At 38.9% G+C, this 14,651-nt stretch overlaps 1 protein-coding gene across 2 annotated transcripts in view; it reads right to left on the reverse strand.

The window, feature by feature from the left end:
* The window catches only part of Vwa8 (von Willebrand factor A domain containing 8), a 358,183-nt gene that overhangs the window by 17,437 nt on the left and 326,095 nt on the right, over positions 1 to 14,651 (reverse strand). For both annotated transcript variants that reach the window (XM_074043312.1, XM_074043313.1), the window contains exon 41: positions 737 to 862. In XM_074043312.1, the coding sequence (XP_073899413.1) occupies positions 737 to 862 (126 nt within the window). The remainder of the gene's footprint in view (positions 1 to 736; positions 863 to 14,651) is intronic.

Raw genomic sequence — 14,651 nt, forward strand, 5'->3', positions numbered from 1 at the left:
AATTAGAATTATTTAAGGGAAAATTCTTTATTCTGAAGTCACATAATGGACACAGATACTCAAAGTAATAGAGCAATAGAAAACAACAAGATTGCTCTATTGTTTTCATTTGAAGAATCCTCTGGGATTCACAGACAACAGGGTACCTCAGTTCCCCTCCATAGCACCTGCTCTGTGTCCTGGGAGTAGATCTCTATGAGCTGCATCAACCAACAGCTCTCTTGGTTGCTGGCTTCTAGAGGATTCTGCAGATGAGAGGCATGGGCAGATCAGAATGAGAGGCTGGGTATTTATTTCCCCAGCTCCTTCTTAGTTGTTGCCTGGAGGGGGTGAAGGAGTAGGAGTGGGGGCAGCTCTCCCTCTTCCCTCTTCCAAAGGCTAGAGCTCCATGATTCTTCAGGTTCCAGTAACTGCTCTCCTGCCCTGCCCTGTTAGACCTCAGGGCAGTTGCTAGCCCTGGGGTACCATGCTGAATCTTTTGAGTTTTCCTAATCCCCACCAGTACCTTTGTGAGTAGTTCTTGTATTGACTTGTCCTTAAACTACTCAATTTGAGTGTGCCTTACGTGTCTTGCTTAGGCCTTAACTTGTATACCAAGTAGCATAATGTTTTTCTTCTTTTTATTTATTTATTGCTATTTTCTGTATTAACAGTGTTTTGACACGACCCAAGAAAGCAGGCTTTATAAAGAAGGCTGAATTATGCAGGTCTGAGGCTAGAGTTCTCCATTACTTACTTGTGGCTCCAGATCACCCCGGCGTTTATAGATGGCTTTTTCTCCAGTCAGCCCATCAATAATTTTGGCATCATCTAGCTCCCCAGTAGCCTGGTGTCTTAGCCACTGTCTTTCTTTACCTTTAGCCTACAATGACATACAAACACACACACACACAAATCTTTATTTTAATTAGTTCTGCAGCATCTTTGACATACTTTGTGCATGAATAACAGGAAACACACAAGGGATCTTTTCAATAAGGGATGCTTCTGCATGAACACAATTGCATAAACAGGCTGGTTTCTGCTCTGCTGACAAAGAAAGGCCCTTTGTGCAGAGTTTGTCAGTTTTAATTGTTTTAACATATGGAACAATGAAATGAACTCCCTTGAAAGACATATGAACAGGAAGACAGTATGCAAATGAACCCCTGGAGAAAAGTTCAATATCTGGAAATGTAATGAGGACACATTTCTTATGGATTTCTGTCACAGTACTCCTAGGAAATTTATTAGGTAACAAAATAATCAGCTTGAATTTGTTAGCATTGTCTGCAACCCAGAGAAAACGTGATCTTCAGAACTCTTCCTTTTGGAAAGGAATTTGCTCTTCAAGTTCTCTGTGACATAATGTACAAATGGAAACAGCTGAAAATAATAGTTTGTGAACCCTTTGCACTCCACATGGTTCTCGGATCTTCTATAGTCAGAAATCTTCTGAATTACTTTTCTTAAAGTATTTCCACATAATTCTTTGCCATAATATCTCATAATAATGTCAAATAGACTGGGTGGGCAGTGAAATGATACAGAACTATAATATCTCAATCAAGGCATATGTTTACTACAGCTCAATACTATATTTACACTAACAATAGGGAAGAGGCTGGTATGATGGCGTATGCTTGTAATCCCAGCACCTGGAAGGCTGAAGCAGGAGAATTGCAAATTTGAGGCCAGCCTGGGCTACATCGTGAGATGTTGTCCTAGCAAAAGAAAATAAAACAAACAAAGGAAGCAGAATGAATAGCTAAAGTATTTGTATGCATGCAAATAAGATTATAAGACATATTTTTTTCAGAAACACCAAAATATGAGAGGAGAGTGGAATTATAGCATTCTAGCATTTTATAGTTCCTTTATGGTAAATGATGGAGTTTAAATTAATTTTGCGACAGTTGTGATCTGCATTAAAGAAAAGTCACAAAAATTACTGAATGTGTAGTCACTGCAGTGATGAAAGCATCAGTGTTAATAAAACTGTGCAGCAGCTAGTGGGACTTGGTAGGGAGTCCCCAGTGTCATTGCTCTAGCATGTATTTATGAAACTCAGCAAATCAGTATTTAATGGCACCAGTGGCACACTGGTTCCCTAACATGCTATATGATTTAATTTCAATACTAATCCCATATTCCACTTAAGCCCAGTTAAGAAATCATCTTCCATGCTGCTTTGATGGCAGTTCACCACTGCTACCATATTCTCTCTTTTTTTTCCTTTTTTAAATTCATATGTGCATACAATGTTTGGGTCATTTCTACCCCCTTCCCCCACCCCCTCCCTTTTCTCCCCACCCCCTCTCTCTCCCCCCAACCCCTCACTATTTGGCAGAAACTATTTTGTCCTTATCTCTAATTTTGTTGAAGAGAGAGTATAAGCAATAATAGGAAGGAACAAGGGTTTTTGCTAGTTGAGATAAGGATAGCTATACAGGGCATTGACTCACATTGATTTCCTGTGCATGGATGTTACCTTCTAGGTTAATTCTTTTTGATCTAACCTTTTCTCTAGTACCTGTTCCCCTTTTCCTATTGGCCTCAGTTGCTTTAAAGTATCTGCTTTAGTTTCTCTGCATTAAGGGCAACAAATGCTAGCTAATTTTTTAGGTGTCTTATCTACCCTCATAGCTCCCTTGTGTGCACTTGCTTTTATCTTGTGATCAAAGTCCAGTTCCCTTGTTGTGTTTGCCCTTGATCTAATGTCCACATATGAGGGAGAACATACGATATTTGGTCTTTTGGGCCAGGCTAACCTCACTCAGAATGATGTTCTCCAATTCCATCCATTTACCAGCGAATGATAACATTTCATTCTTCTTCATGGCTGCATAAAATTCCATTGTGTATAGATGCCACATTTTCTTAATCCATTCGTCAGTGGTGGGGCATCTTGGCTGTTTCCATAACTTGGCTATTGTGAATAGTGCTGCAATAAACATGAGTGTGCAGGTGCCTCTGGAGTAACCTGCGTCACAGTCTTTACAATGTTCTCTTCTACTTTCTTTACTGATTATTTTCCCAGTTAATTATTTTGTGAGTCAGTCCTCATCTATGAAAGGCATTGGCAGCCAGGGTCTGCAGATTGGTCCCTCCAAGAGTGACAGAATGTCAGGACTGAAAAGTACCTAAATGGTCAGCCATAATAGTATTTTCAAGCATAAATTATCCTTGAAGCCTGAAGAATTATCCATGTGAAACATCAGGAATGACAGGAAATAGGAGAAAAGAGTTCACTGGTATAGGGAAGGTGGCCTGAGAAGAATGGCACTGTGTGATCAAGGTTGTCTGTCTGATCCTTGAAACACTGGGAAAAGATTCTAGAAGACTGTGCTCTTGAGCTATGCATCCTCCCAAGTCCCATGTGATAGCAGTATGCTCCAATATGCCCCATTTCCCTATAAAATCAGGGGGTCTTGCCAAGGATACATATGTGGAAAAAAATACTTCCAAAGGACATATACCTAGTACAGAAGTTCCAGGAATTAACTGCCCACCAAAGTTAAAGAATTAGGAGTTTTATGTTTACAATAATATATCTATATTCAAATGTGGCAATTTTGATAAAGGACCATTATCCAAAATATTTTAAAAAACTTCTTAAAATTCAGGTAAAAGACTTGAGCAGGCACCTTATTAAAAGAAAAATATATTGTTGGCAAATACGCATATGAAAGATGTCATATGCCATTACATAACTGCAAATCAAGACAACTGAGGCCTCAACATACCTATTAGAACGGCAAGAATCCAAAACTGACAATACCAAGTGCTGGAGAGGATGTGGAACCACAGGAGCTCTCATTGCTGGTGGGAATGCAAAATGCCACAGTAGCTTAGGATTTATGCAAACCGGTTGAAAACTTGTGTCAACACAGAAATCTGCATATGACATTTACAGTTGTTTTATTCATAAAACTACTATTCATAAAGCTTGGAAGCAAGATATCCTTCAGTAGGCAAATGGAGAGACTGTGATACAACCCAACAATGGGATATTATTCAGCACTAAAAGGAATGAGTTATCAAATGTATGTATAAAGATTCTACTGTGATAAAGTGATCTGGAGTAACTATGGTTTCCTAATTTAGATATTCCTGTATTTGACTACACCATATTAGGACACTCATCATGTTCCAGATGTATGTTTTTCTTTGATTTTCTTCAGTGGGTGAACTTTCTTGTGAGAAAGAAATCTTGTTGGTTAGCTCTAGTTGTGAGCTTTCAAGATTAATTTATACTCAGTGGTGCATGCCTATAATTCGAGCACTTGGGAGGCAGGAGGATCGTAAGTTCCAGGCCAGCCTAGGCTACATAGGGAGAACCTGTCACAGAAAAGCAAAGCAAAGCAAAGAAAAAAGGCTAATTTATTGTGGGGCAGATCTTTAAGAACATAAACTGAACAAATGTTAACTCCCTGAGGGAGGTTTGTGAAATCCTAACTTTTTGTATCAGTTCCTGCTCAGCAGTAGAGTCCAGAAGTTGGTTCAAAAGATTAAAGGCACAAGAAGGGAGTTATAGGTGGATCGTGGACACTGAGGAGAAGTGGCAGAGTGACAAAAACAATGGTCGTGATGCAGTGGAGGGTTGGTATACAACGAGCTCAATAGCAGTGTGGAATTTTGTATTTATTGGTATTCATTCTAATAATTAATACTTTGTAAAAATGATAAAATGGGTTTCTGTTTAGGACACATGTTCTTAATATTGCCCTTGACAAAGAGGTTACAGAATTTAAGTCTTCTACTTTTCTTTTGGAATATTAAAACTGCAATCTCTGGATTCATCAACATGTAAGAATCTACGGATTTTAGGTCTTAATTTTATTATGCTGTGTTGCTTTCTTTCCCATAATGATTAATAACCTGAAAGACTCCCTAGCATGAAGTCTGTTTCCACTGTGTATGTCAAAAAAAGAAAACAACTCAGTAAAATTTGGGGTATGAGGGAGAAAGATGTGCTTTTTTCAATAAATCTCTTGTCTTTCTTCTTCTTTGGATAACTTTTCAAATTCAAGTATAAAATGCTTACACATCTTCAGTACAGGTATCAATGAACTGTTTGAAGTGAACATGCCATTTTAACCACTCACACCTCAGAAGCCCCCCAGTGGGTGCTGCATTCTGGACTTTTCTCTCCTTCTGCCAAAGGTAACCTTTTCTGAATTCTATACCACCCATCATGAATGCCTGGAGGTATTTGTGTGTGTGTGTGTGTGTGTGTGTGTGTGTGTGTGTGTGTGTGTTGCTGGGAATTGAAGGTAGGGTCTTGTACATGTTAAGCAAGCACTCTACTACTGAGCTACATTTGACATGGACTCACTATGTACCTCAGACTGACCTTGAACTTGCTACGTAGGCCAAGCTGGCCTCAAGCTTGCAATCCTCCTGCCTCAGCCTCCCAAGTGCTAGGATTACAGAATGCACCATCTAAAAATGGAATCATACAATATATCCTCTTTTATCTCTGACTTCTTTGGCTCAACACATCCCATGAGCTAGACATGTTGCAGGTAGCAGTATTTCTCTCCCTTTCACAGCTGTAGCTGTACTCCATTGCACAACTTCCACAAGTTACCCCTTCTACAATTCCATTGCTTTCAGTTTGGGGCTGTTGTGAGTGACACCATTATGAATGTTTCTGAGCATGTCTTTTGGAACAGTGATGTATATATTTCTGTGAGTGGAAGTTCTGGGTCACAGAGTATGCATATATTCAGCTTTAGTAGGTACTGGTAATCAATTTTCCAAAGTGGGTTTTTCCAACTTTTATTCCCATGAGCAGTGTCTGATGGTTTCACTTGCTTTATATCCTCACCAACACTTGGCATTGAGAGTTTAAAAAAATTTAGCCCTTCATTTTTATTTTTATTTGCAGGTAAAATAAATTGCCTTTGCTACTGCTTGTCACTGATACTTTTAGAAGCATGAACCAGTAGCTTTTGTTTCTGAGAAATGAACATATCAGTCTTTTGATCCAGAGCTATTAAGTACAAAGACATTTTTTATAACAGTAGCTCTGTTCATTATTCTCCAGTTTATAAAATATAGATAAATATGGGAAGAAAATTTATCTTATACTTTTTTAGCCAGCCCACCAATACTTGGAAACTCAAAATAGGAAGACGGCTGGGGGCCATAAGCTAGAGAGGGAGCTCTTTAAAAAGTTACTGGGGGCTGGGTAGAAATGTGAACTGTGAAGTTTCTGAATTTTATTAGACTCACTGAGCTATTTCTTGAAATAGTTAAGTTCCTACTATATTTAAATGTATGCTTTTACTTATGACAAGGGTCCAAACATGTTCTTTATTATATAGTCCTATTGCATGAAGCAAAGCATCTCTGTAAATATGTCCATCTATTTTGTATTACACAATAAATTCATACTAATGGGAACTCATATCTAAAGCAAGGGTGTACTAATCAACAGTCTAAGTTATACTTTCTAAAAAAGAAAATGTGGTTTTATTACTTTCATGTACAGAACACTTAGACTAACTGAAATACTCAAAGAATGATGTATTCTAGTTAATTGATTTTCTGGGAATGTTGGTTAACCAGAAAGTACACACACACACACACACACACACACACACACACACACACACACACAAATACACACATGCACACACATGTAGCACTGGGATTAGAATGAATAAACTCAAACAAAACCAATGATCTTTGTGACAATGTCATGTGATTTTTAACATGGAAGGCATCCTGATTAATCTTTGCTTATTTAGGTTCTCATTAAGCAAGGCTTCCTTTACCTATAAACTCTACAATTTAGCCAATTTTCTATTATTCCTTTGGAAGAACTAGAAAGACTTAAGTAGCGATTTTCATAGGAGGTATAAACATTGTACAGAATTAAACATGTAGATGACCATCAATAAATACTTGGGCGAGTAGGTAACTGTAAATGGGTGGTGGAGGCTGTCTGGGAAGAGTGACTCTCTAATGTGAGTCCCATTTTAGCATTCCCCATGCTCAGTCGACATATACTTTTTATGCTACTAAACTGTATCATATCAAAAAATATTAAGAAAACTTTCATATTGTACTTATAAAGTACACTTAATCAGTAGAAACAATGAGAAGTATTACTTTGTGGTTCTCAATATTTTGACATAGCCATTCAAAACATCTTGCTAAATATTTGCTAGGTTCCAGGTGATCTAAGGAATAAAAGAACAGTGCTAAGAGAAAACCAGGTATGCATCTTCTTATACCAAGGAATTCCCTTTTTCTTGAAGATCTCATTATAAGGGAAAATGGGGATTCATATACTTTAAAAAGATGATTCTCATTAGAAGAGCTTGTACTCTTGGGTACTGATGCGGAATAAAATCATTACATTGGGTTATTATTTACTGTTATTTTATAGTCAGTTTTTTTTTTTTTTTGTGGTACTGAGGTTTGAACTCAGGGCCTTGTGCTTGCTAGGCAGGTACTCTATCACTTGAGCCACTCTGCCAGTCCTTTACAGTCAGTTTTTATGAATGAAAAGGACTTCAGCTCTTTCCTATGTTGTTATTTGCAAGAAATACACTTAAAAACATCAACATGGTCAACAGCACATCTTCAAAAAGCCAGACAGAATTTATATTCCCCTAACATTTTTAAGAATGAGAGTAATTACTTTTTTTAATCACATTTCTTCCTTCTATTCCTCATCTGTATCGATTTAATTAACCAAAATTAACAATTAACCAAAAATCATCTTAATTTTTATTTAGTTTAAAAAGTAATATGGAATTTTAGGTCCTGTTTATTGTTAAATTCAAGTTTTTAAATAATGTATCTTTTTAAAAGAATTATTCTTGATATTTAAATCCTTTTAAACTTATCACAGTGGTTTAGACCTGATTTTATGTTTAGCTGCTTTCAATATTCATTGCTAGTCCTTTTATAACACAAAGTTTCCATTTTAAGGAATTCTGGGGCTGAGGGGTTGTTGCTCAGTGGTAGAGTGCTTCCTAGTACGTGAGTTCCCTGGGTTTGATTACCAGCAATACAAAAAAGGAAAATGAACTCTGATTCTTAATTGGCTAGAATATTTATGTATGTGTGTGTGCACATGTGTATACACATATTTATTTCAAAATTATTTTTAGAGTGGATACTTTGACATATTTTAAGTCTCTGAATAACTCCAATGTCTTTCTGACACCTATGTACTTTAGCTGAGTATAGAACCTTTGGGTAATAATTTTTTCCCTTCAAATCCTGCATACATTGTTCTACTATCTTCTGGTATTGTTTCAAGAGAACTAATATAAGATTAATTTTTCTTTCTCTGATGATAGCTTGTTTTGACCTGCTTGCATGCTTTTAGGAAATGTTCTTTATTTTTGAAATTTTAACACTGTATGATGTTGTGATGAGATGCTAGTTCTCCATTAACTTTGGTTGGTATACAGTAATATTATTTTGATCATATACCTAGGCCTTTCTTCAGCTCAGCACAGTTCTGTTACTACTTTATAGTTTATGTGTTCCTTTGGGTGGCCTCCTGTGGAAGTCTCATCTGCTCATTCGGCATGTGTTTACTCAGCCCTTACCACCTACTGTACTACTTACTGGGACAGCTCATGGCTCTACATGTTAGTTCTTCAATCTCTGTTTTTATCAGTCAGCTTTCTTGTGGTTTTTATCTTTTTATTTCCTGTGTGGTCTAGAATAACTTTTCATGTGTTTGTTTGTTTGTTTGTTTGTTTGGCGGTCTTGGGCTTTCAACTCAGGGCCTTGTGCTTGCTAGGCAAGCTCTACTGCCTTAGCCCTACTTTTTGAGGTTTTTTTTTTTTTTGGTCTTTTCTATTCTGGTGCAGAGGATCTTTTTGAGCTTTTGATTCACATTAGTCTTAGATTTAAGACTGGCTGGAGCCTGTTCTACTTCTCACGCAGAGTTAAGTTTTAGTTTTCTCACAGTCTTTCCTTACTGCATTCAGCTTCCTTCCATTTTGGTGCTTCTTGGCCAGATCTCTTTAAATCTGTCTTACTTCACATACTATGAGTTTCTTTGAATTATGAGAACACAAAACAAATGTTTTCTAAAACTTAAGTTTTCTGAGGAAAATATTGTAGCCCAACATTTCTTCTATAACCCAAATGCTTGTTACTCCCCCTCAATGCAGCATCTGTCTTTTCATAGATTCCTCAGTTTTTCTATGTCCTTTTCCTTGAATGATGAGATGGATCTGCGTATTTGCACAGGAACAGATCGGATGGAGTCCCCTTGCTTGCATTCTCTTTCACTTAGTTACTGTCAGAATTCAGTTGATCTCCACAAGGAAGGAGGTGGGGTTGTGGGTAGTTCCAGCAGAACTTCAGCTCCATGTGATATCCCAGTTTGTTTGGGAAAGCCACTGCAGTGGTGCCAACCTTCAGCATTCGGGTTTTGTTTGATCTGGTCTTCAAGCCAAGCACATATGAGGACTGGTCTGGCCCCCTTTTGATGTTGTCCCTGCCCAGCTTTCCGTTTGTTGTAGCCACTGCACAACTCCTAGACCTCTCTACCACCCCTGCTTCTCCAGCGCTGTTGCTTTCAAGTGCTGCTGCTTGGTATTGATAAAATGGAGGTCAAATAATGTCCTTCTCCTTGCACCAGGCCACTTTTCATTCTCCTGCCTCTCTAACCAACGGCAGTGGATGTGGTTCTCGTAGGCCTCACACACTCCCTCGCTAGTCATGCCGTTTCCCAGGAAAGTTTTTGGGTTGCCTTTGGGAGGAATGCCATGGCACTGTATTTGGCAAACACTCTTCAGACTTCTTGTATGTCACTAGCACCTTCCTTAACTCCTGCTCTCCTGTGGCTTTCCACCATTGATAGCTTTTCACTATTTTAATCATTTAACGTCACCTTGCAAAGACCAGGTTAGGCACCCATACTCATGCAGCCTGGAAGCGAGGACTCTATTTCTAGGCTGCACTAGATAAAAATTGTCTTCTCACAGCCACTAACTGATGTGCTAAGGAAGAGGAATGGGCAGTTTGCTGCCCTCTCTGAAGTACAGACATTCCTTAACGTGGCTTCTCTTCTATACTCTTCCTTCAGTTGACACATGGCTCTTGGCTTGGGTTGTCCCCTACACAAATAATCCTAAGAATTCAGACCCAGATGTACACATAGGAATGTAACCCCGTCTGGGCCTAACTTCGCTCCTGAACTCCAGGTTCACATCTTAAAAGCATCAAGTATCATGCCTGGACTTTGTTACCTAGGTATCCTGTTAGTGGCACACTAACATCCATCCAAAGCAGACATTTGTTCTCGTTACAAGTCTTTTCTCTTCCTGTGCTATTTCTATCTTCTAGGGCTTGAAGCCTCCCAGTCCCCCTTGCCCCATTCAGTCAGTCAGTCACAGTCTTCTTGTCCTACCTCCAAACTGAATGAATTTGTTTTACCTTTTCTATTTTTCATGTCAAAAATACCCTATTTCAGGTTCCTGTTGTTTTTCACCTGAATACTTCAAGTAATTTTATGATCTGATTTCTGGCTTCCATCTCTCTCTTCTCTGAAACTTTCTCCCTTGTGGTTATGCCACTTCCTGAAGAAAACAGAAGTATAATCTGTCCTTTTTCAGGCGTCTTCGTGGCTCCTCACGGGTTGCAGATTACAGTCATTCTCCTCAGAATGGTACTAAGGCCCTCTAGATTTGTGTCCTCTCTAGTTTTTTGCTCTCACTGCTATTGTCCCCAGTATCCACCCCCAAAAATAAAATCTATGAACCCTAATCTCTCTGGACTGTTTGCCATTCTCCAAACAGCCAGGTATTCAAGGTCTCATCCTCTGCTCAGAAGTTTCTCCTGTCTAGACTGTGACTTCACAAACTGCTTTCAATCTGCAAACACTGTGGCTGGTCAATGATACAATAAGTAACAGAAACTGAAAGTAAGCATTTAAAAACTTACATGGCAATTTGACAAAAACATTTTATATTTGTTGAATTTAATATTAAACATTTTGAGTCTGCAGTCACCAGCACCACACACACACACACACACACACAAAACCCACAAAAAATTAGAGTCTGTATTTTGTATGCCATTGTTATAACTTTTTCAGTAACTCATTTCTGTAACATTTGATAAAAGTATTAGTCGCTGGGCGCCTGTAATCCTAGCTACTCAGACAGAGATTAGGAGGATCATGGTTCGAAGCCAGCCAGGGCAAACAGTTTGTGAGACACTATCTCGAAAATACCCAACATAAAAGGAGCTGGTGGAGTGGGTCAAGTGGTAGAACACCTGCCTAGCAATGAGTTCAAAACCCAGTACCTCCAAAAAAAAAAAAAAAGTATTAGTCCATGCTAGATGGAAACAAACTGAGTCTCTTCCACAGAAGCTTTAAGCAGCACTGGCAATGCTGTTTGTCCTCCTCGTCCTTAGAAGAGAGTTACCAATGGAAACCAGCCCTGTGCTCCTGTTACAGCTCAAATGAACACTTTTCTTTGTGAGTTTTCTCCCAACCGTTCAGCTCAGAAGTGACTCACTCACTTGTCTATATACTCATAGCACTTTGTTTATTTTTTGTGGCATTTACTGTATTTTGTCTTCTATTGCAACTACACATCTGTCTCCTTCCCTAGCAGGTTAATCATTGAAGGCAAAAATCCTAAAGCAAAATAGAGATATACTAAATGTTTACTGAATGAAACAGTTATTAGACATCAAAAAAAGGAATGGGGAATGGATTCTGTTCTTTGCATGTGAGCAAAGTGGGTTATCAGTAAAGTTGAAGTTCCTGATCTGGCCCCTAACTGCCTTTCAGATTCCTGTCCTTGCTGGCATTTCACACTGCCGTAGCCTCCCTACAGCTGACTCTTGGCTCAAATTGAGACGACACAGTGTCATGTCCATGCTTATACTGTACCCTTTTTTGAGACATTGCTTCCACACTTCGCTGTCTGGTTAATACTCCAGTGTCCTTCAAGACTCGGCTCATGTATCCTTTATTTTAGCTTTTAACCCTGACTTTCTTTCCTCCTGGCTTCCATTTATGCATCCCTCTCTCAAGGCACTTATCAGATTAAGTTGAAATGATCTGTTTAGGCATCTGCCTCAAGACTAGAACCTTCTTTGTATGGGGACAATGACATATCAATCTTTATGCCCACAGTGCCAAGCACAGGGCATGCCACATGGTCAGTGATCAAAAACACTGTTTATCTAAACAAAAGTTCATTTTGAAAACTAGAGGAAAAGAGGGAACATAATTATTGGTTCCTGGAGATGTGCTAGCCATGGCAATCAGGAAAAGGCTAATTTAGTTTAGACTGAGGATGAAATTACTGATTGTAGATTAGAAAAACATTGTAGAGAATATATGATTAAAATCAATGAGTTTTTGCGGGAATGCATATTTTCTTCTGTTAGGGAATGCTGCAATCAGAGACTGAGACTGAACCAAGTAAAACTGAGGTACTCATAGAATTTATTATTCTAATGAAGAAATTCAGGAAAGGGAGAAGGTCCAACAGCTAGAATCTATGATATTCATAAGGAATCCAGTCAAGAGGCCAAGGAAGGTCACTGGTGATAGCTATTTTTTTATTCTTGGTGGCACTGGAGTCTGAACTCAGGGCCTCACACTTGCTAGGCGGGTGCTCTGCACTTGAGCCATCCCACCAGCCCTTTTTGTGTTGGGTGTTTTCAAGATGGGGTCTTGGGAATGATCTGCCCAGGCTGGCCTAGAACCATGAACCTCCTGATCTTTGCCTCCTGAGTAGCAAGGATCACAGGCCTGGTGATGATAGCTATCTTAATCAAGAAGAACGGCACACACTGTGATACAGGCACATGTTGAAGCAAATATTAACATACGTGGCAGCAGCATTTCCTGCTCCTTAAATCTCCGTCCAGCCACCTGGAACCAGTGTGTGGGCCTGAAGCAGGGCTTTGGAAAGTCAGCTCAAATGATGACTTGCTAGTTCCTGGCCAGACTTTTTACATCCACCAAGGAAACACCCATGGTTACTGGGATTACATGGCAACCTCAAAACAGCTGGAAGATCTTACTCAATCAGAGCCACACAGGGCTGGCAGAAGACAGCAAGAAGGGGACAAAACAAGGCCTTCTTGTTTGGTTACAATCCGAACTTTCACATTCTACATAAGGCCCTGTCCATTATTGGCCTGCAGCTGTTTTCAAGTAGCATTATCTCCATAAATTGAGGCCTAGAAGGCCCCCTTGAGAATAATTCCCCCACGGATTAAAATAAAGACTCAATAAGGAAAGTACGAGTATGAGAACATGTGAAAATTATAAACTTAATGGAATTATAGAGTTGAAGAAGGTAACATGGATAATAGGACCTGAGCTTTGGGAGCAGACACCTGTTTCACCAGATTAGACAGACACTGTAACTTGTCTAATCTTTAGTTTCCTCATTTACAAAGTGGGGGGCAAAATACTTATATTTCATAGGACTATGGAAACTTGAGCTAACTATCTCAGCTTCCTATTTACTGGATGTAGAAAATAATATATCCAACGCTATTCATGATTAGCACAGAGATTAAATAGCACAATGAATGCAAAGTGCTTGCCTAGGTGTCTGGTGTGTAGTTCAGGCTAATGTATATGAGTAAGTATAATGAAAATAATGATGAAGATAATCCTTCTGGTGAGAAGGCTATATGCTAGGCATGGTTTTAAGTGGCTTACACATACCATCTGAGTTGATCTTTATCACTGCCCTATTATCTGTCATTCCCACTTTATAGAACCCAGGCTGTCTGGCTCCAGGGCTGGCACTATTAGCTACTAAATGGTGATCATTAGACAACGATGATAACAATAGCAGAGGTGATCTGAATGATAATGTTGATGATGTAAGATACCTAGCAGAATGCCTGGCACTTGGTAAAAGCTCAATAAATGACTGCTATTATTACAATGCTAGCATTATTTACAAAGATTATATCTTATCTTGCTATTATTTGAACCCATTTTCTTTCTCTCTTTTTTTTTTTTTTAGATTTCTAGGGAGGAAGAAATGAAAACATCTCTGAAATGACTAGCTATTTTATTTGAGGGTATTTAGTGATTTACTAACCCCAATCCCTTAAAGAGGTTTTTATAGGTATCAATCCCATTTTCCAGCCATTTAACCTTACTTGCTGCTTTTCCTGTGCTCTTCACAGTTTTCTTTCATTTCCTTTTGAAAGCTGAAAGCAAAATTGGACTCTTTTCTGATACTGGCATCATAGCTAAGGTGTCTGGAAGAACTCCTTCTTTGATGCTAAACCCAAGCTTCATTTGTGTGCTACTGTGAGAGATCACAGTAGTGGATCTGACTTCTCCCCTTTGGGCTGATCTTACAAACATAATGCCATTTATTTTATAGCGTGATGTGCAGATTAAATACACTGGTATTGTAAAAGTAACTATAGAATGGTGCCTAATCAAAACCAATCAAGATATTAACTAATCCCACATGAGGAATCTGATCCTTTAATTAAAAATGTATTCTGAGTTAGGCACTGGTGGCTCATGCCTATAATCTTAGCCTCTTGGGAGGCTGAGATTGGGAGTATCACAGTTTGAAGACAGCCTGGGTAAATACTTCAAGAGACCCCCATCTTCAAAATAACCAGAGCAAAATGGACTGGAGGTGTGGCTCAAGTGGTAGAGTACTTGCTTTGCAAGAGTG

This window comes from Castor canadensis, chromosome 10, assembly GCF_047511655.1.
Source record: "Castor canadensis chromosome 10, mCasCan1.hap1v2, whole genome shotgun sequence".
In the NCBI taxonomy this organism is placed as follows: Eukaryota; Metazoa; Chordata; class Mammalia; order Rodentia; family Castoridae; genus Castor; species Castor canadensis.